The 25,498-nt window shown below is 47.9% G+C and overlaps 1 protein-coding gene across 6 annotated transcripts in view; it reads right to left on the reverse strand.

Annotated features, from left to right (window-relative positions):
- Positions 1-25,498, reverse strand: part of DAPK1 (death associated protein kinase 1) — a 188,085-nt gene that overhangs the window by 76,248 nt on the left and 86,339 nt on the right. For all 6 annotated transcript variants that reach the window (XM_058695537.1, XM_058695536.1, XM_058695542.1 and 3 more), the window contains exon 3: positions 12,800-13,021. In XM_058695537.1, coding sequence (XP_058551520.1) covers positions 12,800-13,021 — 222 coding nt within the window. The remainder of the gene's footprint in view (positions 1-12,799; positions 13,022-25,498) is intronic.

Genomic DNA, 25,498 nt, shown 5'->3' on the forward strand with positions numbered 1-25,498 from the left:
GATGTGACAAGGGATGAGGAGCATGCCCACAGGCAATATGGTGGGGATGGGGGTGGTAGAGAAAGGGCTGAGAGAGAAACCAGCCCCACCTTCCAACTGATCCACACCGATTTCCCGAAGTACAGAGAGTACTCACATAAAGGGAAATACAGGCAACAGCAAGACTGACCACAGCACACACCAAGTCTCTTTTTATTTTAATGGCTTCTGTCCAAGCTTTGGAGACCCACAGAAATAATGAGGCCAAAGAAAATTGGAGCAAACGAAAAGCTGGGGCAGCCAGACATCGCTTCGGCCTGGGTCACCATAACAGTTGCTGGAACAAAAGGCCAGTGGGAAGTAAACCAAGCTGGCACAGCCATAGATGGAGGTTTATTCCAAAACCAGTCAGTCTCATCTAGTTGAAAACAAGGGAAGGCTATTATTATCCAGGGAAACACAGGGACCCATCTCTCCTCCTGCTCCTTGACTGGGTCTATTCTCCCTGACAATCCAGCCCAAAGGGCTCAAATGAAAGCTTCTAATTGTTGTTGACAACCAGGAAATCCCAGGATGAAAGACCACTTGCCCATCAGATAGGGGACACTCGCCAATCTGAAGGATGGTGTTGCCCGTTCTTTTCTTTCTTTCTTTTTTTTTTTTAAAGTTTATTTATTTTTGAGAGAGAGAGAGAGAGAGAGAGAGAGAGAGAGAGAGGAGAGGGGGGAGGGGCGGAGGAAGAGAGAATCCCAAGCAGGCTTCGCTCTGTCAGTGCAGAGCCCGACGAGGGGCTGACACTCATGAACTGTGAGACCATGACCCGAGCTGAAATCAAGAGTCGAATGCATAAACAACTGAGCCGCCCAGGGGCCCCTGGAGCTGCCCATTCTTGAGCCAGCCCCCGAGACGTGGAATGCTGTGATTTAAAATGGGCTTAAAGCAGAGTGGTCCTACCCTTGAGTCTGAGGTTGGATTTGAGGAGGAGGAAGAAGAGTGGGAAGAGGAAGAGGTGGGAAAGGTGAAAGAGATGACACTCATTCAGCAGGGGGAGATGCTATCAGACCATCTCCTGCCACGGTTTCCCTCCAGGAGCTCTAACAAACCCGGCCACTGGCAGAAGCCGGACATCAAGCCGAGCGCCTCCTAATGAACACCTTGGTGACGAGAAGGGGGGTGGGTGACCTGAGACCTCTAAGAAAGATAGAGATGAGACCTGGATCTCTTTTTCAACAGCATAGTCAGCCCGGGAACCTGCCAGAGTTTGAGCCGGGTCAGTGTGACACAGAATGGCACACTGGGCAAAGGTGACTTCTGATTGTCTGAAGAGCTTACCTTCTTTCTCTCCCTTCCTTCCTCCCTTTCTTCATTCCTTCTTTCCTTCCTTCCTTTCCTTCCTTCCCTCCCTCCTTCCTTTTCCTTTTGCATACATGTTGATTGAGTGCCTACCCTGTTACAGACGTTATTATACTAGATGCCAATGACAATCAGCAGCTGGAATTGTAGGTGCCCACTTCTGACTGTCATTGATGTCCAGCATCATAATGCCAGGCGCATAGTAGTTTCTCAGTTCCTGTCCCTCGGAACCCCACCAGCTACCCTTCTTCTCTACTTCCCCATCCCAGGCACTTGGCTGACACATACAGCCCAGCCCTCTCAGGCCCAATGTGGAAATCAGCTACGGTGACAAACTGCTCTGTACTTTTGGCAGGTCACAAATGATGCAGAGCTTTCAGCTTTGTCCCCTCTTGCCATCCCCACTGTCCTTACTCTAGAAAGGCCCCTCACTGCTGTCCATCAGGATCTCCCAGCTGGTCTCCTTGACGGAATCCAACTTCAGCCACTCTTACCAGCCCCAGGTGCTTGTATTCACACCCTCTCCTACAGGGAGGGAGGCAGAGGCAGAAAGACAGGTAAGTAAAATGCTGGCACATCTCCTGGAAAGTTCACAGTCCCTTGCAGGAGAAATGTACATAAACATTTAAAATATAGTATGGTAAACGTTATAATCAACACACTTCTACGAGGTGATGAAAACACACATTAAGGAAGCAATGAAATCTAATGGGGTAGGTAGGAAAGCCAAAGAGAGAGAGGAGGATGTGTGAGCTGGACTTCAAGAGAGGAGCAGGAGTTCTACAGGTGGGCAAGGTTTGGCACGTCAGGCAGAGGGTGAAGCATAAACAATGGGTTGCGGGTAAGAACATGGAATAATGTGGTAAAGGCAAGAGCTTCTCTGCAGCGTGAGCATCAGGGGCAAAGGCAAAAGGTGTAGAGGAGAAGTGGTTGTCCATAAGGAGGGTGCTGGACACCCTCAAAGATCCTATATACTCTATGGATCATGACCTCATTCTACAGGAAGGAGGGAGCCATCAGAGATATTTTCTAAAGTTTTATTGAGCTATAACTCATGTACCAAACAAGTGACTCTTTTAAAGTATACAGTACAATGGTTTTTAGTGTACTCACAGAGGTATGCAACCATCACCACAATCTAATTTTAGAATATTTTCATCACCCCAAAAGAAACCTTGTGCCCAACAGTAGCCATTCCCGTTCTCCACCACTAGTACCTCATCTGGCCTAGGCAAGCACGAATCTACTCTCTGTCTCTACAGATTTGCCTATTCTGGACATTTCATATAAATCCAATCATATGATATACAGTCTTTTGAGATTGGCTTCTTTCACTTAACACAACACTTTCAAGGTTCATCCGTCCATGTTGTACCAGGTATTTGCACCTTATTCTTTTTTTTATGGCCAAGTAACAGTCCATCATACAAACAGACCACATTTTGTTTATCCATTCATCAGGAGATACACATCGGGTTGTTTCTACTCTTTTGGCTATTGTATTCAAGCTTTTATTCCTTACCCTCTAGAAGACTTAGTCAAGAGTATGTTTCCTGAAGCCCAAACAAGTAGATCAGCAACTCACAAAGAAAAAAAGTCTACATCAATGGTCAACTGTTCTTGAGACACACATGACCCATCCCTTACATCATGATATTCTTCTCGCTCTATTTGGACTCTCCAAATAGACCACAGTGTTAAGTTCTGTGGGTGCCAGAGCAGGTCACGGTCTTGCCCTCAAAGAAACATATTGAGGGTGGGGAAAAAACGCACGTGGAGCTATAATACCAAAGCCGTCACAACGCCATCCTACCTCCTGAACTTCACCATTCCCATAGCTACAGTAGAACGTGCTCTGCCCTCTCCTAGCATCACAGAAATGCTAAGAAATTAGGGGCAGGAACAACATGGCTGCTGGAGAAGCAGCAGAGAAACAGAAAGGTCCTGAAAGTCCAAGTTCACTTCCAAAAGTTGATAAATTACTGTTTGGAAATTAAAGAGGGGCAAATACAGCTCTAGATTCACAGATAATGAGAATCTGTGCCCTGGGGGGTAACTGGCCTGCCCTGGCCAGAGATGACTGGCCAAGCCCCAGATGAGGAGGACAGTGAGCGGAGTAGGCTTGGAGAGTCCTTGGTGCTCCAAGGGGGTCTTCTTTATTTCATTTGCCTCCCTCACAACCTCCAAAGACAGCAGCGTTTAAAAGATGGGCAAGGCGGGGGGGCACCTGGGTGGCTCCGTCAGTTAAGCACCTGACTTCAGCTCAGGTCATCGTCTTGTGTTCACGAGTTCGAGCCCCATGCCAGGCTCTGAGCCGATTCTCTGCCCCTCCCCCACTTTCTCTCTCTCTCTCTCTCTCCCCCCCCCCCCCCGCTCAAAAATAAATATTAAAAAAAATTTTTTTGTTTTATAAGAGATGGGCAATGGGCCTTGTAGGTTAAATCCTACATGGGCTTAGCAGAATTTCAGGATGCAAACAAAAAAGTCCCCTCCCCCAAAAGCTACTGTCTGAGAATCAGAATCCCCGGCTCCTATATCCAGAGACACTGGGCCAGCTTTCTGAACCTGCAGGGTGGTGACCATACCCTGGAGTTGCACCCAAATATTAAATGACATGACGTATGGAAGGCAGGGGCCCCACGGTGGCTAACCCGGAGAGTCAAATGAAGTGCAGCTTCCCTCCCTTCTCCACGAAAAGCCTGTCTCGTCCTTCGCCTACATCCTCTTTCTCAAGACAGTTTGCGAAGATCCTCAGCAAACTGGAAGTACCTCAGGAGAAGTGAACATTCTACCCCCTGTTTCCGAAACACCCAATTCTACTTCAATTTCCCCCTCAGCATATCAGGCGACTAAAATCACTGATGCTGCTGTGACCAAGGGAAGGGTCTTTGAGTCCACGTCTGACAGCCGACTTTGTCAACACGGCACTCGGGTGGCGTTGCGGCCATACCTGGTAACTGTGCTGGTTCACAGACCGGAGATGCAAGTGGCCTCTGAGCACACGGAACGTGCAAATACTGACTGCCACCCTGCTAGCCTGGCGTCCCTCACCTGCATTACAGTGACTCTGACTGTATGAAAAACAAGTGACACACATGGAAGGAAAAGGGGTAGGGCAAACATGGGAAGGTCAGGTAATATTCAGCTACTTCGAAACACAAATTAGGAGAAAAAAAGCAATAGAAGGCTGCCTTAGAAGTGTTCCATTCGTTTTTAAGCAGCATTTTGCAATGATGTGAGGCAGAAAGGAGGTTCTAAGAGACTGGAGGATGGTTGATCGGGAGTGGTTGCTACTGACCTGCCTTAGACACTGGCCTAAGAAGGGAATCCCACCCACGTCCTGGGGTCTGGGTGCTCTCTCTTTTGGGGGTGAGTCCCCCCAGGCTCCTGTCTCCAAGCTGAACCACCATCCCACCAACCACACTCCCAGAAACCTGAATGCACTGTGCCTTGATGTGGGCGCCACAGGATCAGCATGGAGGAAAGCCAGATGGAAGGTCTGGGCCGAGCCTGGAGCACCAAAATGGCAGCCCCTGACCTGGGAGGGACCCGGGCTCTGGATGCAGAGGGGAAGCCAAGCAGTACAGGGAGACCGGGACCTGTGACTGGGATGGCCAAGCCATGCATAAAAGAAACTGGGGCAGCAAGAAGAGGGAATGGGGCAAGAGAGGAAATCAGAATGTCTGAAGGGCCAGTTAAGCCACAATCCCACGGAATTCTCCTGTCATATCCTCCCGAAGTGTTGGTGGGGTGTAGTGGGTGACCAAGACAGGAAGAATAAAGAGATTTTGTGACATGGCTTCCAAGAGGAAGTGTGAACGGTTCCCAGGGATTTGGATTACCCCAGAGTGTCCTAAAGTAGTCTGCGGTCCCTGGGGAGGGGCTCAAGAATCGCCTGTCACTGGAGCCACGGATGTCCCGAAGGCTGGCTGGCGGGCAGCAATGGTACCCGTTCACCAGACCACGGCAACTACAGGTCCTTCTTGGAGGTAAGAAAGATTGCAAATACCAACAACTCATGTAGACAGCACAGGGAACACCAAGCCAGATATTGAGATAATGCATATCTGGTTAAAAAAAAAAAACAAAAAAACCAAAAAAACCCACTATCTATGAGTTCAGATGCCACATCTGGTTTGTTTTTATCATCGCCATTTTCCCAAGTTTTCTAAGACCATCCAGCAACCAAATAATCCACATAAGTGAGTGAAAATGCCCACTGAATAAACGGTAAGGAAATGCTTTTCAACTGAACTGGCAAGAAGCGAAGGTGTGGGGGAAGACATAACACTTAGGGTTTTGTCTCTCAAGAGAGCGCCTGAACGGGAAAATAACCAATTTTGTGTGATTTAGTTCTGTTGTGAAAGGGGAAGCCGCTGCCAAATGCACTTCGGTTCTCCGCTCTTGCCTAATAGCAGATATCTGAGAAGCAAGGTGCCAAAACTGTAAACCAGAACAGATCTTGAAATTACCTTTCTGAATAAAACCAAAAGTTCAAAAAGTCAGAAGAGCTGGCACAAGCTCAAAAAGAAGGAACAAATGTAGCTAGGAAAAAAAAAAAATAGCACTGAAGCAATCTGAGTGTGCTTTTGTGTCTTGTGAGGACCAGGAGAGGAGTGGAGCAGAGAGCAGGGGGCGGGGGGGGGGAGGGGGGGGACAGGCAGGGGTGGGGCTTGGGGGCTGACAGGTCTCCAGCATCAGATACACCTCACGTACCAGCATCGCCTACATCCCTACAACTCATTCAGCTTGATACAACTTTGCCCCTTTTAAGGTATCTTGAGACCGTCACTCCAACCACTGCATTTTTTTTTTTTTCTTGAAAAGCTCTTGTGATTCTTCTAGGCTTGAGCTGACGTCAGTGTGGCATGAGCTCATCTGCATACCCTGTGCTGGTGTACAATGAAAAAAAATCATCTTGGCTTGGTGGTGAAAGAGAGAGGGAGCCAACTTAACAGTGATCCTGTCTAAAATAATCTAATATTGCACAAAGGTTTGACTATAACTCAGGGGCTGTTTGCAATGGGCATGCTGAATACCAGCAATTATTAACCTGGCCAAAGTCAAAAAGTAAGCTAATAAGGGGAGCTGTTATTCCAAAAGCATAGGGTTTCAGTTTTGCAAGAGAAAAAAATTCTGGAGATCTACTGTACAATAAGGTGCACACAATTAACATTACTGCGTGCCTAAAAATGGCCAAGGTGGTCCATTTCATGTGTTTTTGTTACAATAAAAATAAACAAAATTTAAATTTCTAAATTGAAAAAAAATATAACAATGTATATAGGCACTAATATTTAATGTACTAATTAAACTGAATTTCCTATCACAAAAAGAGAGAGAGAAAGTGAACACGCTAGCTAGCTGATTTCAAGCTCCTCTTTAAGTTCCAAACAAAACAGATAAGGAGAAAAAATTAAGGCTGGAAAACCCAAACTGGCTTACTTTCTGCTACAATCCACTGATACTTACATGGCAGTGTCAGCATTTTCACTTCATAAATCTTTTCTTGGTAACTTCCAGAAAGGTGATTCAAAGCTACCAGGATGACTACCCCGGAGCAGGCGGGGATGGGGTGACGTCTGCCCCTGCCTTGAGTTAGACCCTTATCACCTCCTCTGCCCAGGCCTTCTGCAGAGAGTAAGACTGATGCATCACATCATGGCTCAGGTGCCCGATGGAGCCAACACCATAATTAGGCGTTGTGTTCTGGTTTTGACTAGCTTACAGAACTTTAGACTAGCATGTGAGTGGGCTCCCAGTCTAGGAATTACCCTTTTCTGTTCAACCAGCCCTTCTGTATTAGTTGCTGGGGCTGCCTTAACAAAGTACACATACTGAGTGGTTTAAAACAACAGACTCTTATTGCCTTGCCGGGGTTCTGACGGCCAGAAGTCCAAAATCAGGGTATCGGTGGACTCCGTTCCTCCCGAAGGCTCTGGGGGAGAAGCTGGACCATGCCTCTCCCCTGTGGCTAATAGACACATCATTCCAATACTCCAGTTTCTGTGTTCACACGGCCTCCTTCTTGTAACAGTACCAGTCACCGTACATCATACATGAGGGACACACCTTACTGAAAAATGACCTCATCTTAACTAAATACATCTGTACAGACCTGTTTCCAAATAAGATCACATTTTGAGGTACTGGGGGTTAGGATTTCAACATTTCACGATTCAACCTGAAACAGCTTCTCAAAAGATGACCACCAACCAGCAGAATCAGCATCAGCTGGGAATTTGTTTAAACTGACAATTTTCAGACCCACTGAATCAGAAACTCCGGAAGTACACCCAAAAAACGTATATTTTAACAGGCTTTCCAGAAGATTCTGACGTACGCTGAGGTTTCAGAACCACTGTGTTAAACCACATTGCCCATTTTTTAAAAAATCATTTCCGGGGCTCCTGGTGGCTCGGTTGGTTAGCCATCCGGCTTCAGTTCAGGTCATGATCTCACGGTTCCTGAGTTCGAGCCCCGCGTCAGGCTCTGTGCTGACAGCTCAGAGCCTGGAGCCTGTTTCAGATTCTGTGTCTCCCTCTCTCTCTGCCCCTCCCCTGCTCATGCTCTGTCTCTGTCTCCGTCTTTGTCTCTCTCTCTCAAATAAATAAACATTTAAAAAAAAATTTAAAAATAAATCATTTTCAATGATTTTGCGTGTGACGTTCGATGACACCAAGTGTGCGTCTTGCCCTTCTGGGCTGCCTCTGACTATACCTATCACACACTGCTTCCCCCACAGTGGTGACCAACTAATACTGCTGTGATAAAACAGACTGGAGTCTCAGGTCACAGGTCACATGTGGCCCTCAGACAGGTTTTCTTTTTGTTTGTTATGACTACTGTGAACTGCCAACATTAAAAGCCTAGGTTACAGACTTTTCTTGGAAAAAAAGTTGCGATATTTGGCAGCACAAGATCCAACATTCAACGTGGCAACAATCAACTGATTGGTGGCTGCCCACGGAGGTGAGGCATCAGGGTTCTGGCTGAGTCACAGTCCCCACTATTCCCGATGCCTGACCAACCGCGAGGCTCCATGCACATGATACCTGCTCACATATCGCCCCTCTCTGGCCTCTGCGATTGGGCTTGAACCATATCTGGCCGGAGGAGAGTTAGGGAGAAAAATGCATCACCATCTACAGCCTGAAATACTTAGCTGTTTCTAAGCGGCAAGTTTAGGAATGAAATTCTAGAAGCTGGTGGCTCTGATCAGCACTGACTTTAAGTTCTGAGAGCTTAGCTTCCCTTTCTACCAGGTAACAGAAGTTATGAAGTGACTCAAACACTGACGATCAAAGTTTTAAAGTGGCTTGCCCATGCAACAATGCAGGGTGAGTAATAGCACAGTAAGAAGAGAGTTTCGTATTGGCATGGCTTCATTAGGGGACAGTGGGACATAGAGGACATGAAACCTAGATGAGACATCACTTAATGCCTTTGTGTGCCTGCTGTGCTGAGCAGATCAGCTATGAAACAAATGATTCTTCCCCAGTAAAACAACTGGAGAAGCTATTATTTAAAGCTACTTTCAAAGCTTATAAAATTCTTTTATACACACACACACACACACACACACATACACACACACACACATTTTAGAAGGGGAGTGGCAGAGGGGGAGGGAGAGAGAGAGAGAGAGAGAGAGAGAGAGAGAGAGAGAGAGAATCTCAAGTAGGCTCCGCTCTCAGTGTGGATGGAGCCCAATGTGGGGCTCAATCCCATGACGCTGGGATCATGACCTGAGCCAAAATTCAATCGAATCAGCCACCCAGGAGTCCCATGGTTTACAAAATTGTTTAAGGGCAGATCCTGGGCTAGGTTTTGACAACTTTGCCTTTGACACAGACACCAAATAGTTTCTTTACAAAGGACAGAAAAGATGCCATTTCTGTACCTCAGCCAGGTCATGGGAGGCAGTTTGCGAAAAGGGGAACTGAGCGGTGGTTTGGGGTCTCTTCACCCCAGCTGTACGGATGGGCCTGGAGTTTGCAAGTGACAACTCACACATACAAGTGGAGTCAGGGACAAGTTTTCAAGGAGGGAGCAAGCTTCACAGAAAGCCTGAACGGAAGCGCTACTTACCTGGGAGATCATCCCAAAGCAATCAATCGGATAAATACATTCACCGAAAGAGTATTGAAGCAGAAGATTCAGCCAAGTAGCTACTATCAAGTCACATGGCTCTTTTCTCACAAATTCTTAAAGTTGATTCTCTCCTAAGTCACCCTATACCTCAGCATTCTTAAGAAAGAAAAGAGGGGATGTAATATGTCACTGATGGCTAATCTTCCCTTAAAGCTATTAGAATTTAGAACAACGATAATTTCCTCAAAGACAAAGATGGCTGTGTCTTCCGGGCGGACCTAATGTTTTGAAGAGTCTATTTAAAATTAAAATACTTCTTCACAGCAAAGTACATATACAAATGGGGCAGGCTTGTGATACTTAAACATGGGTTACACTTTCCCTCTGACTGTGTCAGTCAGCGTTCTCCAGAGAAACAGAACTAGTAGGAGACACATATATGTGTACATGGAGAGAGAAGGGATTTATTCTAAGGAACTGGCTCACATAATCATGGAGACTGACAAGTCTTCAGATCTGCAGGGTGAGTGGATGGGACCCAGCTAGGGACCCAGGACAGCCAATGGTTCAATCCACTCATAAGGCAGGAAAAAGCCAATGTCCTAGGCTCCAAGGAATGCCCTCTTACTCAGGGTAAGGTTCCATTTAGTTCTATTGAGGCCCTCAACTGATTGGGTGAGGCCCACCCACCCAGGAGAAGGCAACTGGTTTCATTCAGTCTACAGATTCAAATGGTAATCTCATCCCGCAACACCCTCACAGACACAACCCAGAATTATACTGGATCAAATGTCTCCCGACACCCCAACTGACACATAAAAGTCACTGACACTTGCCAGTGTGGGCAGAGCTACTGGGACTCCCATCCTTTGCTGAAGGGACTGCTATCTGGTGCAGCCACATCAGGAAACAGCTCAGCACTTTCTTAGAAAGTTAAACACGCAGTTATGTGTGACACAGCAATCCCACTCACGGCTCATGGGTATTTACCCAAATACCCTGCAAGTGTTTGTACAGCAGCCTGCAAGTGAATTTTTATAGCAGCTCTGTTCACCATCACCAAATACCAGCAACAACCCAAATGTTCTTCTGGGGGTAAATGGACAGACAAGCATCCACGCAGAATACCACTCAGCAGTAAAAGAGAGCAAAGCACTCATGTATGAATCTGAAAAGTAATGTGCTGAGTGAAAGAAGTCTCAAAAGACTGAATATTGTCCAATTCTATTTATGGGACACGTTTGAGAAGACAGAACAGCTCAACGGTGGCCAGGAGGTAGGGGGGCGGAAGGTGTGTGTGACTCTATAGGAGTAAGACAAGGAAGCCTGCGGGGTAATGGGACTGTGTTGAATCCTCATTTGGGTGGTGGTTACAAAAATCTAAACATGTGTTAACTTCCACAACCCTCCCCCGACATCAAATTTACTGTTATGAGATTTTTTAAATTGTGAAAATCAAATGGTAAAAAAAAAAACAAAAAACCTATATATCACCCAATTTATGCATAGGATAAATGGACCTAACGGGAAATGTCTACAGGATGGGGTCAAGCTGAATCCAGAATGTGCACGGGCAGGTGGGAGCCAGAAGGGTTCAGGCAGCAGCCAACAGTTCAGTGTATAGAGAAGATAAGAGACATTCCTGAGTCACTGAATACAACCTTGGAATTCTCTGAAAAGGCAAAACAGCTGTGATTTGTAATGTTTTTTTCCCCCCAGGAATTTTGTATTCATGGTCTCTTACAACAGCCTAAAGAGAGGAAATGCAGGCTTATGGATGGTCAAGGACTGGCCTGGATTTTGATCTCAGTTCCGTCTGGTTCTTGAGAGTCACCACACGGAACCGCAGCGAGGATTACACTCTGACTCCTCTCTTTTCTCTGCTGTCCCCAGCAGGGCCCCTTAATCCCCTATGTTCTTAAGGCCCTGCTCTTCCTTAAAGCAGGAGTTTTCCATGGAGAGAAGGGGGATATTTTGTCCCCTAGGAGACATGTGGCATTGTGTGCAGGTGGGTTTAGTTGTCACAGACAGTGGGCAGGGTGCTACTGGCATCTACTGGGCAGATGCCAGAGATGCAGCTAAACATCTTACAATGCACAGGGCAATCCCCTGAAACAGAATTATCCAGCCCCAAATGTCTCTAGGGCAGAGGTTGGGATCTTCTGTTTGAACGGAAGGAAGGAAACATGTTCACGGTTCACTGTGCTAAGTATTGTCAAATTCTTAATTCTCGTATTTCCTCAAGACCCTGCTGAGATAGCTATTATTAACCCCAATTTCTAGTTAAGAAAGTTGCTGCTCAGACCCACTAAAATACAGTGCCCCTACACCAGAGACAGATGAGAATCTGTGGGCAGCCCCAGGCCCCTCTGATGGCAAAGCCCAGGGAGCCTGCAGTATGATGCCCTCAGGGCTAGGCTAGGCCCTCCAAAAACTTCTTTCCTTCCATCCCTTCCGGTCTAGAAATCACCTCCTAGCCCTAACTGGTCTGCAAACAAGGGGAGCTGTTTGGCTGGCCCAGGGCAGATGTGAATTCGGGAGGACCCAGGAAACGAGTGGAGCCTGGCATCACTGAGAACCACCCAGGACTGTTTGTCCCTTTGTCTTCTGCTCCATCCATGGCTCCTGCCCTCACCTCCATGGGAGCAGCCCAGAGACATCAGAGGCATTCCCAGCCAGGTTCTCTTAGAGAGCTTCCTATCCCCCACCCCTGCCTCCTCCAGCCTGTCTCTTCAGCAGGAGAGGAGTGGGGCCCTCAAGCAGGGGTCTGGGAACAGACAGATACAACACAGAACAACAGGCTGAGATCAGTTTCCCACAATAACATCCTACAGGCAGGGCCTGCCTAAGAAAATAAGCAAAATGCTTTAAAAACAAGTCCTATAATCACCTCGGGGTGATTATGGCTCAATTTTACCCTTTTATATAATCAGTGTTGACAATTCCAACAGCTGAAAATGGGGGTGGGGGTTAAAATCAAGGGAGGTGGAAGAGAAGTAGAAAAACAGAGGGAAGGCAGAGGAACAGCGAGAGGAGAAAAAGAACATAAGCTTAAAGTTTATCATAAAACTCAGCAGACAGATGGCCTCATGACACAGGAAGAGGAGCCCCAAGATTTGGGGGCCTCTTTGCAAGTCGGGCAGGACCACATTCACGGCAGCTGCTCTTCAGCATCATTCTAGGAAACCGCAGCCAGGCCTCAGGGCAGGCGGTTCACGCTTGTTCTCGAACTAGGCAAAGCAGTTATTTCCTGAGGCTCAGCGCTCACCCCCAAGCTGTCCAGCTGCAGGGACGCCAAGGGCTGAGCTCGACCCACCCTGATCCCCACCCCATGCCTCCTCGGCCCAGCCACAGCCACAAAGGCGGCACTCACAGTTCTAAAATGAGGATGACGTCTGTCTTATTCTCATAAACCTCATGGAGGGTGATGACGTTGGGGTGCTGGATCTCCTTCAGGATGCTGACCTCCCGCTCGATGTCCTCGCGGCTCACGCCCCGCCGGCTGGATTTTGTCCTCCTCTTCTTGATAAACTTGGCGGCATATTGCAGACCAGTGCTTTTCTCCCGGCATTTCTTCACGACTGCAAACTGCCCACTGGAGACAGAGGAGGAGAGGTTACAGGTCATTTCTTTATTGCTCACTGGAAAAGAGAGGATTTCAGCAAGGATGTGGCATGGGGAAGGAGAGGCTGTGGAACTGCGAGGAGGAAAGTCCACAGCGTGGGAAATTAACAAATTAAGCAGGCATATTTCTTATGACATTTTGGTTTCATTGAACCTGTTTCTTTATGAATAAAGTTGCAAGCAATACAAATTCTTTTCTTGAACTATAGTTTATTGAATGGGTTAATAACGTGCTTTTTTGTGCTTCCTCCCTCCCTCCTGTTTCAGATTCTGGGATAGCAGGAAGGAGCTCCCCGACCTGACCTCCTTCTGACAAGCCTTCTCCTGTATGGCTAGGAAAACAAGGGATCAAGACGGGGGAACTGAGAGAAAACTACATAAGGCCCTGCTTTCAATGACATATTTCTAGGACCAGTATTTATCAGTTGAAACATCCAGAACAACAATGAAAGCTATTTGTTCATACTTCAGGGATTGATAAGCCATATATACTTAACATTTGTCAGTGGCTTTTCCAGCATCACACACTTCCCTCCTTTCCCAAAAATATCTGTAACTAGGGACCCTGCACTTCTGGGGAAGCTGACTCTACCCCCATATATAGATATGCATAGGGTGACTGAGGTTAAGCCAATCAGTGTACTATATCTTCCTGACTCCACTGACAGGCACACGACCTAAGACCTTTTGGAGAATGCAGAGACAAAGACCTTTTCTGAGACTCTCTTCTGGATGTTAACACTTAACTATATGACCCCAAAAGCCACTTCCAGCCATCTTAGGACTTCAGGAGGAGGTCCACTCTTGGTTTAAAGCCAACCATCACAGAGGCAGAGCCAGTAGAAGTAAAGAAACCAGGTTTGTGGTAACACTGTGAAATGGCTGGATCAACCCTACCCTGAAAGCCATCTGCCCTTGGATTTTTCAGCAACAGAAGCCAATAAATTCTCTTTACTGCTAATGCCAGTTTGATCTGGGTTTTCAATTTCTTGCAGAGGAAAGCATCCTATCGATATATCCTATGCCACAGCATGTAACCAGAGCCTCCTGCCTATATATAAAAGAGTACAATAACAGGGGCGCCCGGGTGGCTCAGTCGGTTAAGCGTCCAACTTTGATTCAGGTCATGATCTCTCAGTTCGTGAGTTCAAGCCCTGTGTCAGGCTTTGTGCTGACAGCTCAAAGCCTGGAGCCTGGTGCCTGCTTCAGATTCTGTGTCTCCCTCTCTCTCTGCCCCTCCCCTCCTCTCCCCCCCCCCCCAAACAAATAAACATTAAAAAAAAGAAAAACATAAAAAAAGAGCACAATAACAGAACTTAACATAAAATAATAAAATAAACACATAAGCAGGTAAAGTCTTGAGAGGTAAGTAAGCTACCCTGAAAGTAACACAAACACAATACGCACACACAACACAAAACCCCTTCCCGTGTCAAAGCTGGCACCCACACTTCTTCCCCAGAGCCCACCCATGACAGGATCTGTGTATTTCTTGGCAGGTGCTGGTGAACTGATATGTAGAAAACTGTCACAGTTACTTTTCACTAGCTTTATTCTCACATGAAGACAAAAGAGAGAGAGAGAAAATCAAATTAACAGTAACATTTCAATGGTAAAGAAGGGACACTTTATGTTACTCATTTACTTTAGCAGCAGAGGTCAGCGAAGAAAAACACATAGTAAAGGATTATTTTTATACCACTGCCAAATTTTTGCATGACAGGTTATTAATACTCTCTCTCCCCCCGCAGCAGAAGAGCAGAGAGGCTGAAGAATAAATCACACCAGAAAGCTAGCACCAACTGACTGTAAACTCACGATCCTAAAGAGCCATGGGATCTGTTATGACTTTATTACAACATTTTCTGGGTTTTCTGACGAGTAAAGAATTGGGCCTTCTCTCTCTTGGAGGGTGGAGGTGAGCAGCAGAGATGGGACTTAGGAGGAAAAAAAAAAAACCAACAAAACAGCTTGACTATAAAACACCCCTCTCCCAACCGAGTACCCCCGAAGAGGTCCCCGGATGCAGGGTGGGACAGTGCCCTGGCCCAACCCGGGACCTCCAACCCACAGGCAGCTCGTGCTTCCTGGGGCTGGGCCTGTGCGTGCCTCTCACACGGTCACTGCGACTTTTCTCGGGGGCGGTCAAGATTCAAGGTGGACTCATTGGTCTGAATCATGGTGCTTTAAAAAACAAAACCAAAAAGCCAGGCAAGCCACAAAGAACTTAAATGCGAGCCTAAATTCAAAGACTATTCCAAATGTGTTTTTAGTGCCAAATGTTCATGGTGACCTTTCCCCCTTTTTTTAAAAAAAAAAACTTTTTTTTAACGTTTATTTATTATTGAGAGACAGACACAGAGTGCCAGCAGGGGAGAGGTAGAGAGAGGGGGCGACAGTGAATTTGAAGTAGGCTCCGGGCTCTGGGAGTTCAGAGAGCTCTCACAAGCCCTTGTGAGGTCGGGCTCTCACAAACCGAGATCATGTCCTGAGCCGAAGTTGGTCGCTTAACCAACTGAGCCACCCAGGCGCCCCGACCTTTCCCCTTTTAACTATGGGAAGGTGAAAGCATCAAGGCCTGCCCATGCTAGCGACTGGGCCAAGGTGAGGCACTCAGAAATCCACACGTCAAGGCCAGGAGTGTGTGAATCAGGCCTAAGCTGACCGCGCTGCCCCCATCTGCAGCGACATATCTGGAACCTACTCCCTCACCAGACAATTGATCCCTCACTCACACTTCTGGGTCCCCTGAGGGGAAAGCAGGCAGGGATAAAGGCCAGAGGGTGGGAAAGGACCCCCACCCAAGAGAAGATGTGATTTTAGTGCCCACGGCTGCGGCTAGTGTCCTGACTAACCTTGGCTGCAGGTGGTTGAGAGGGTGTGAACTAATTTTGAGGACTACTCTTCTAGACTCATCTCAATGCTATCTCTTTAAAGACACTTTTCCTATTTATCTCCAACTACCCAACCTCTGCCCGCCCCCCACCCCCACCATGCTCCGACTGGTGCTTTCTCCGGCACCTGAGTCCACGGAGCACCTCTGATGCTTTCTGCCTGTTTCTTGCCCATTTCCACCCTTCCCAAGAGGGCAATTCCATGAGAACAGAGGCCTGTCTGGCAGACATCTTGTTCCCTGAGGCAGGGGATGCAGAGCTCCTCCAGGAGTTCACGCAGGATGCTTATGTGCTGCTCTTGACCTCTGAGTCTAGAATCCTAAAAACCCGAGGCGTTACCTGAAGACGCGTGCCTGTAATTCGGCAGAATTGTGTGGGGCTGGGAGCACAGGGTGCCTGTCTGAGCTGGTTCCCCGCCTACTAGTTGTATTAACTGTGGACTTACATCTGACTTAACACTCTCTGCCTCAGTGTCCTTATCTGCCAACTGGGTAGAATAACAGCGCCTACCTGGGAGGGTTGTTGGGTGGAAAGGAAGGATTAAATGAGCCTGTAGATCATGGAAAGTGGTTAGAACAGTACCTGGCAGGGGTGTCTGGGTGGCTCAGTCAGTTAAGCATCCAACTTCGGCTCAGGTCATGATCTCGCAGTTTGTGAGTTCGAGCCCCATGTGGGGCTCTGTGCTGACAGCTCAGAGCCTGGAGCCTGCTTCAGATTCTGTGTCTCCCTCTCTCTCTGCCCCTCCACTCATGCTCTGTCTCTCTCTCGCTCTCTCTCAAAAATACATAAACATTAAAAAAAAACTAAGAACAGCGCCTGGCAGTATTAAGTCTTCAATAACTGTTTTCTATTATTAACCTTCAACAACTTGTGCTACTGTCATGAGCTTACGGTTTGTGCTTAAAAGCCCAAAGTGCCACTGGTGCTGCCTTCAAAGTATCACCTCTCGCGGTGCCTTGGCTAGCCCGAGACCCTCTCAGAGGTGAAACATTCTCTCCTTGAACAAACCCTAGCCAGGCTCCTCTAAGCCCTCTGCTCAGTGACACCCCCAGCTTGGCCTATAAAGACTTGAACAAACATTAACATACTCAAGGCTGCATCCCTGAGATGACTCTAGCCCCCCCCCCCCCTTAAAGTGCCTGCGGGAGAACACGCAAAAAGCTTCCAAAAGAACTGACCGTTTCTTCCAGAGGACACCTGAAGATAGGGCTCCGGTCTCCAGCGTGGGGGGGGGGGGGGGGGGGGGAGCAAACCCAGATGGGTTTCACATGGATCAACCCCCCTCCGGTTATTTGTAAGTTTTCACTGCCCTGACTGTCCTGAGCCCCTGCTCACGCCCCTCTCCAACCCCTCATTCTCCCTTTAAAACACCCAGTCAGTCACCTCTGCACAAACCAAAGTTTGTGCACGTCACACTGGACCCTTCCCTTTTGTGACAGTACGTTGTTGATTAAAATTGGTCCTTTCCACTTTAACCAGTGTCCGGCTTTGTTCATCTGTGACAAGAGGACACACTGCGGAAGTAGGCGTGGTCTGGCCGACCCAGGTCCTGGCTTACGTGGGTGGCTCCGAGGGCCACCCCCACCCCCAATCTCCAGGCTTCTCTCTGAAAGCTCAACCTTCTTATCCTCTGGCCTGAGGCAGTGTGTTCCCTATTTTAATGATTTGCAATTCACCATGAAAATGTATGCTTTAAAAAACAAAAGAAACAAACTAAACAAAGTATCACCTCTCAAAACTGCTGGGGGAAGAGAGCCCTAAAAAGAAAATGAACAGCACAACAGGGCCATACTGTGTTTAAGTGTGTAAAGCTACGGGCAAACCTGGCACCTGGCTTCATCTTCCAAACACAGCATCCCTGCTGTCCCCACCCCTGCCCCACGTGGAGGGCGAGCTGCTGCCCACAGCAGCCCGGGAAACTGAGTCACAGCTGAGCGAGGGCAGGCAGGAGGCCCACGCGAGGCTACTGGGCCTTAGTGTGCACTCGGTAACTCGTGCCCGGAGCTTTCACAGCAGATCTCCTCCGGCAGGGAGCAAACGGAAGCCAGACCCCTCGGAGAAGAAATTCTTTTCTAAACACTGTAATCTGCTTCATGAGGACTAATTCGAACTGGACTGGCAGTTAACGGCTGCTCCTGACCTCTCTCTTTCCTGGGCAGCTGGCCCTCAGCACACCAGCTGCCACACCCACTCTGGGCTGGGGGGGGGGGGGGGGGAACAGTTCCTCTTCTCCAATCCCCCTCCCCCAATAAAACAATTGAAAAAAAGGACTCATTTGGGCTTTTTTGGGCCAGGGCTTCTCAATCATGGGATCCCAGAGAAACAACCTAATAACAGCTGCCAGGGTGAGCTCCGGGCAGGGAGGAAAGTAAATGCACACAAAGGAGCAAGGCCACCTGCGTCGCCCGTCGGGGGTTGGTGGGGGGGGGGGGATCGATGGCCTGAGCTCCAGCTTCCCTCCTGTTACAAACCCCGCAGGCTCCTCCGTGACTGACAGCCCCACAGACGGCTGCAGCGATGGTCAGTGGGTGGTAGAAAATCAGTGCGTACCTGCACATTTAAATTGACAAAACAGAATACGGGTTGATCCTCACTTTTTGCGGGATCCATATTTGCAAATTCACCTACTCGCTAAAATGCACGCGTAACTGCATAATCAACACTTGACAGTGCGTTCACGGTCATTTGTGGATCTGAGGTGTCCAACATGAACATTCCCAGCTGAGGCAGATCAAGGGGACATTCCGCCTTCCGTCTCAGCTTCTGTACCATGTACACATGTCCTCTTAACGGTCTGTTTAGTGCCATGTCTTTGCATTTCTGCTTATTGTTGGTGATATCACTATTTAAAATCAGCCCCGAAGTGTGAAGTCCACTGTTCACAGGCACAGAGGCTGTGATGGCCTTACGGAGAAAACATGTGCCACATAGATAAGCTTTGTTTGGGCAGGAGTATCAGCGCTGTTGGCCATGAGTCCAATGTTAAGGAATCAACAATACATATTACAGAAGTCCCTTTAAGCAGAAACACACAGAAAACAAGGTTGTGCACTGATCCGATGACGGAAATGCTATGACCAGAGGCTCACAGAAACTTAACCCTGTATTTTCTCTAGAACAAATGGGTCAGTATTCGCTAACTCAGTGATTGTGGTAAAGTCACAGAATATCACTACACCGCAAATAATGAGAATCCGACTGGATGTTGTTTTTAAAAAATGTATTGGGGTGCCTGGGTGGTTTAGTCAGTTGAGCGTCCAACTCTTGATTTTGACTCAGGTCATGATCCCAGGGTTGTGAGATTGAACCTCGTGTCAGGCTCTGTGTTAAGTGTGGAACCTGCTTAGGATTCTCTCTCTCTCTCCCTCTTTCTCTCTCTCTCTCTCCTCCCTCTGCTCCTCTCCCCCCTGTGCACGGTCTCTCTCTCTCTCTCTCCCAAAATATATAAATAAATAAACAAATGGATAAAATAAAAATATACTAATATTCTCTGTCACTTAATAACTAACAGAACAGCCATCCAAATTCATTTTGACATAAACACTTTTGATTAAATGTAATAAACACGTATTAACTACCAATGGCCAGACTATACAAAACCAATGAGACACATCCCTACTTTAAAGAGTTTGATACTAAAAAAATTTTTTTGATTCAAAAATAATCACAGATTTTATTAAAAGGAGAAAACTTTGGATAAAAGGAGCAAAACTGCAGAAAGAACAACTTGACATCTAATGTCTTTGACTCACTGGTATATCTAATCGAATCACCTTGTAGTCACTCGAAAACTACAACCAGAATTCTATGCAAGGAGCTTTACACATAATTACCTCATTCATTATCACAACCCTATGAGATTCATATCATCATCAACTCTTCCGTCAAGGAAAGAACCAAGCCTTAGAGCGATTTTTTTTCTACTCCTCTCAAATCTTTCAAGCAAGTAAGTGCCACACTTGAGAAGTGAATCCCAAGTGTATTTGCCTCCAACACTCTATCCACTGAACCTCGCTGCTGCCCTGGGCTTGTGTCCATTTGGTTTGAAAGACAGGCCACCGCCCTGTGAAGTTACAGACAGGTCTGGAAATCATTCTAGGAAAGGGCTCTGGGAATGGGAGGCACAAGAGAGGAGGATTGTGGTTAAATACGTTTGGGGAGTGTGGCTTTCTCCTCCCCACTGAAAACTCATTAAGTGTTTTAACCAATGAAAACCACTGTTTTAACATGCTCTGAAGTTCTCTGCAATAAAAAGCAACTCGTGTTTGTGTGTGTGCTTCAGAAGCCCTATACTGACAATTAGCAAGAACCACAGAAGGTTCTCAAGGTCAGCGCACAAGGATGGCAGGCACACATTTGTGAAGCAGGTGGGTTCTGATAGGTCCATGTAGTGCATTAAAAATAAAGCTGTTGAACTTTGTTTAATTGAGTCGGGTTTGATTTTCAAATTCATTTGTCTGTGGGAGTTTTGCTCACTTGGGGAAAGTTGACATCAATGTACAATGACAGAAGCGTCACATTCAGAATGGAGAAAGAACAACCCGGCCCCACATGACGATGTGTTCTCTCCCTTTGGGTGGGCACCTAGCCCAGGATCTAACATTTTCCTTGTTGACCTTGATCTAGACACCACATGAGAACAAGTTCCCACCCAAGAAGGGGGGTGCAGACTTTTTTTTTTTAAGTGGCTAAAACAGGGGCACCTGGGTGGCTCAGTTAGGTAAGCAACCAACTCTTGATCTCAGCTCAGGTCATGAACTCACAGTTTCTGGGACTGAGCCCCACATGGAGCTCTGCACTGACCGGGAGCCTCTTGAGATTCTCTCTCTCCCTCTCTCTCTCTCTGCCTCTCCCTCACTCCTGTGCGCACTCTCTCTCAAAGATAAATACATATTTGAAAAAAAAAATACAGTGGCTAAAACAGCATACAAATTTTTCTTTTATTTTAAATATGTCTCTTCCCAGTATATGTTATTTAAAACATTCTTTATGGTAACTATTGCTGTGAATTCCCTCTATTAATGCTGAAAATAGATCTGGTTTCAATACAACAGATGATAAGCTCCATCTCTCCCTCCTACCAAATCTTTGCAATAAGGTTTCTTTTTTCTTTCTTTCTTTTTTTTAATGTTTATTTTTGAGAGAGGAAGACAGAGTGCCAGTCGGGGTGGGGGGGGGGGAGGGTTGGTGGGCAGAGAGAGGGAGACACAGAATCTGAAGCAGGCTTCAGGCTCCGAGCTGTCAGCACAGGGCCTGACACGGGGCTCAAACCCACAAACTAGGAGATCATGACCTGAGCTGAAGTTGGATGCTTAACTGACTGAGCCACCCAGGCACCCCTGCAACAAGGTTTCTAATTAAGGCAAAATATTTTCTACTTTTGAGTTCATGTATCAACCTCAGCACAATTTTAGTGCTGGCTTATGGGTCATTTGTTTTTCTTGAAGAGCTGTATTGAGAGAGTGGTAGTGGCTTGAATCCTGCCTGAACACTGGAATCACAGGTCTTAAATAAGAGATGAGGTGACAGAAATTATTTTTCAAGGATGAGTTAACATTTATGGCAGGAGAAAAGACCCCAAAGCATTTACAGACTAATGGGAGAGACGAGCACGTAACACCAGAATACGGGAAGGGCCATAAAAAAGGACGTGGCCACTCTGAACCACCCCAGGGGAGAGTGTGAGGTCAGGAGGCCCAGGCTGTGTCCTGAAGGTTGAGCGCCAGCCAAGGGGTGAAGAAAGCATGTGTGGAGGAACAGTGTCCAGGAGGAGAAAACAGGAGCTGAGTCAGGGAGGCAGGAAAGAGCCTGCTTCATATTTCTGAGAGATGAGGCAATGGTGGAGAAGTGGGCAGGCCCCACAAACCGGGCCATGCCCAGGATACAACAATGCCAGCCCTAACTTTGCCAACACCATGGGAAAGCAGTGACCTCTCTGAGCCTCAGTTTCCCCATCTATGTGAGGGTAATGACAACACAAAATGAGGCCATGCATGTGAGTGTAAGCTGGGTTCTCGAACCACATCGTGCTAGTGTAAAGGATGAAAATTAACAAGATGTCTCAGCTTCAAACTTCTCAAAGGAGCCCAGAAGGCATTGTTTCAGCAGCTGAAAAGCAGCACCAAATTTCTTTTTGGCATTTTTCTATGCAACAACTGTGCGATCTAAGTACTAAATCTCTATGCCTTTTTTCTCCTGTTTAGGACTCAACCATTCTGGATGAGGCCTATTTGATTTGTCCCCTTTGGCCCCCAAAGGACCTTGTGGCTTTGCTTTGATGCTGAAGTTTTTGTCTGTGGCAAAGCAGTGGGAAGCAAACCACCCTTTGTGAAGATGGCCTTGGTCAAAGATGGCCAAAGATGGCCTTCCAGCTCACATGCTCTCCCGCAGTGTGACCTTGTCTCTCCCTATCATGAGGTGGATTCTCATCCTTGTCCCCTGGAATCTGAGCCTTATTTGACCAATAGAATGCAGGAGAAATGATTCTGGGACTTCTGCCTGGTTCTCAGAGCACACACTCTTGGGTGCTCCCACTTGGAACCCCGCCACGATACTGGGAGAAACCCGGGCTGTGTGGAGAGGCCATGTGGAGGTGTTCCCATCAACAGCTCCCTCTGAGCTGACAGCAGCTTTAACAGGCTGGCCAAGTGAGTGGCTATTGAACATCTGGCTCATTGAGTCTTCAGACGGTGGGGCACCTGGGTGTCTCAGTCAGGTAAGTGTCTGACTTCGGCTGAAGTCATGATCTTGCAGTTTCTGAGTTCGAGCCCAGCGTTGGACTCTGTGCTGACAGCTCAGAGCCTGGAGCCTGCTTCAGATTCCGTGTCTCCCTCTTTCTCTGTTCCTCCCGTCATCATACTCTGTTTCTCTGTCTCTCAAAAATGAATAAATATTTTTAAAAAATTTTTAAAAAGTCTTCACATGGCTCCAGCCCCACCCAACCACTTAGTGCAACCTGAGAGGCCCCAAGCAGGAATGCTCAGGCAAGCCACAGAAGCGTGAGAGATCATAGCAAATTGCTGGTTTACGCTTCCATGTTTTTTTTTTTTTAATTTTTTTTTCAATGTTTTTTATTTTATTTTTGGGACAGAGAGAGACAGAGCATGAACGGGGGAGGGGCAGAGAGAGAGGGAGACACAGAATCGGAAACAGGCTCCAGGCTCTGAGCCATCAGCCCAGAGCCTGACGCGGGGCTCGAACTCACAGACCGCGAGATCGTGACCTGGCTGAAGTCGGACGCTTAACCGACTGCGCCACCCAGGCGCCCCTCCATGTTTTTTTTTGATGGGGGGGGGGTTGTTACACAGCAACGGACAGGTGGGACATCCAATAAAATATTTCGGATGGTGGGTTTGGCCCATGACCTAGAAAGCTGTGTGGAGGAAGGATTCGATACTGGGGGGTGAGAGGCCAGCAGGTGACCAGGATCCCAGACCGGCCTAACGGGAAGGCATGGAAAGGCACAAGAACGCCCAGGCCATGTTGAGCACAGGCCCCACCCCGAAATACAGAACCTACTGCCCCGACAAGACTCAGTGCACACGCTGCTCCCTCATGTCCACGTGCCCAGGGAATTCCCATGGTGACGCTGCCTGGAGATGAGCGCATGTGAGGAGAACGCACGTTGCCCTGCCTGGTGGAAGCCTCCCCTTCCATCCCAGCCCACCAGTGCCCGGATTTCAGCAGATGATGACAGCTAACACATCCGGGGACCGCATACTTCAGCACCAAGTTCAATTCCCTTGGAAGGCTTCTGGGTGCGGCCCACACTCCGAACTGCCTCTCTCTGCCCTTTGAGAAGCTGCACACGACAGGCAGGCAAAACACTTTTTAGAAAAAAAATTCAAAGCTGGTGATGATGCTGCTGCTGCGGATGGTGAGAGTGATCAAAAACACACAACCCCTCAAAAACTATTTGACATTGCTACCGGGGCTCGGTCAAAATGGCACATGATTGGAAGAACGGGGTTCCCCCAACCAATGAGAAAGCAGCGCAGGTTGCCAGGGTACGGACAGGGGAGGGGCAGAGTTTACCAAGGGCATAAACACCAGCATGTCGCCCCGGGAACCAGAGCAACACAGGAGTCAGGAGTGAGATGCAGAACTCGAGGTGACGCCTACGGGCGGCCAGGAGATGTAAAAGCAATGCAGCGGGAGGAGGCCCGGGGCAGAGAGTGGACCCCTTGGGAGAGCACCCTCCTGGAAGCCAGGACCACACAGAGAAACCCACGCCCAGGAGAAGACAGCAAAAGCCTGGACCCAAGGCAAGGGTGGCCAAGGATCTGGCTTCTAGCAGAAGCACGGTGCTGCCGGTGGGTCAAAGAAGCCAAAGTATCAGGCGGCTCGAGCAGCCTCCTTATAATTAAGGAGTTAGCAACCCCAAGCAGGTGAGGACTCAGAAATAAGAAAGATTAGAAAGTCAGCAGTGCATGTTTTTACTCACCCCATTTGTCCCTAGGACACCTCTCTGGACGGGGAAGGTCTGAGATCCACCTGGAAGAGCGTTTCTCAAATCAAGAGATGCTACTCGGAGAAAGGGTTTCACAGCCACGCAGGTGAGGGAAAACTGTGTGAAGAGGGTGCCACAGGTCTGTACGAAAAGACTCAGCTGACTGCTGTCTCCAAGAGGGGGTACACAGCATTCAATGTTTCACAGGCTTTCGGTCAATAACCACAAAACCCTTTTGTGATTGTTTTGCTTGTTTTTGTTGTTGTTGTTGTTTTTGTTTTGTTTTTTTAATTTTTTTTAATGTTTATTCACTTTTGAGAGACAGAGTGTGAATGGGGGAGGGGCAGAGAGAGAGAGGGAGACCCAGAATGTGATGCAGGCTCCAGGCTCTGAGCTGTCAGCACAGAGCCCGACGTGGAGCCCGAACCCACCAACCATGAGATCATGACCTGAGCCGAAGTCGGACGCTCAACGGACTGAGCCACCCAGGCGCCCCTTGCTTGTTTTTTGTCATGGAGCATTTTGAAGTCACATTTTCTTCGGAAAGTTTGCTTTAGTCTTCTCTCCCAGTTAGTTTCTTCATCAGAGCTGGGACTGGACTCTGTATGCACGGTTTCCCTTTAATTTTCAACACAGAGCCACACTCTGAGGTTATTTCCTAAGGCATGGCCCCGGTCAGGCTGCTTCCTCCTTGGTGCCAGGCAGCTACGTGCAGAGATGGCACTGGGAGCGTTCAGACCCTCAGAAGGGTGGGGGCCCACTAAGTCAGGCCGGGGCGAGGAAGCCGCCCACCGCTTTGGGGTGGCTGTTCCTCTGCTTCCTTCAGGCTGTTGGTCTGGCAGCTTAGAGGAGACAGGCAAATGCACGATGGTCTCAGTCCTGACACAGGCCCAGTACCATTTGAGACGAATTTTTCTCTTCTTTCAGGTGGTCCATTGGGTTGGGTAGTTTTGATAGGAACTGAGAGCTGGCAGGGGAGCTGTGGAGGGTAGAGGCCCCGAGGCAGGGCGCAGTACTATTTGCCAGTGGGTTTATAGGACAACTCCTGACTCTACTCCACTTTGGACCATGGGAGCCACCACCAAAAGGGTGTGGCAATGACGGG

The sequence above is a fragment of the Neofelis nebulosa genome, chromosome 12 (genome assembly GCF_028018385.1).
Source record: "Neofelis nebulosa isolate mNeoNeb1 chromosome 12, mNeoNeb1.pri, whole genome shotgun sequence".
Lineage (NCBI taxonomy): Eukaryota > Metazoa > Chordata > Mammalia > Carnivora > Felidae > Neofelis > Neofelis nebulosa.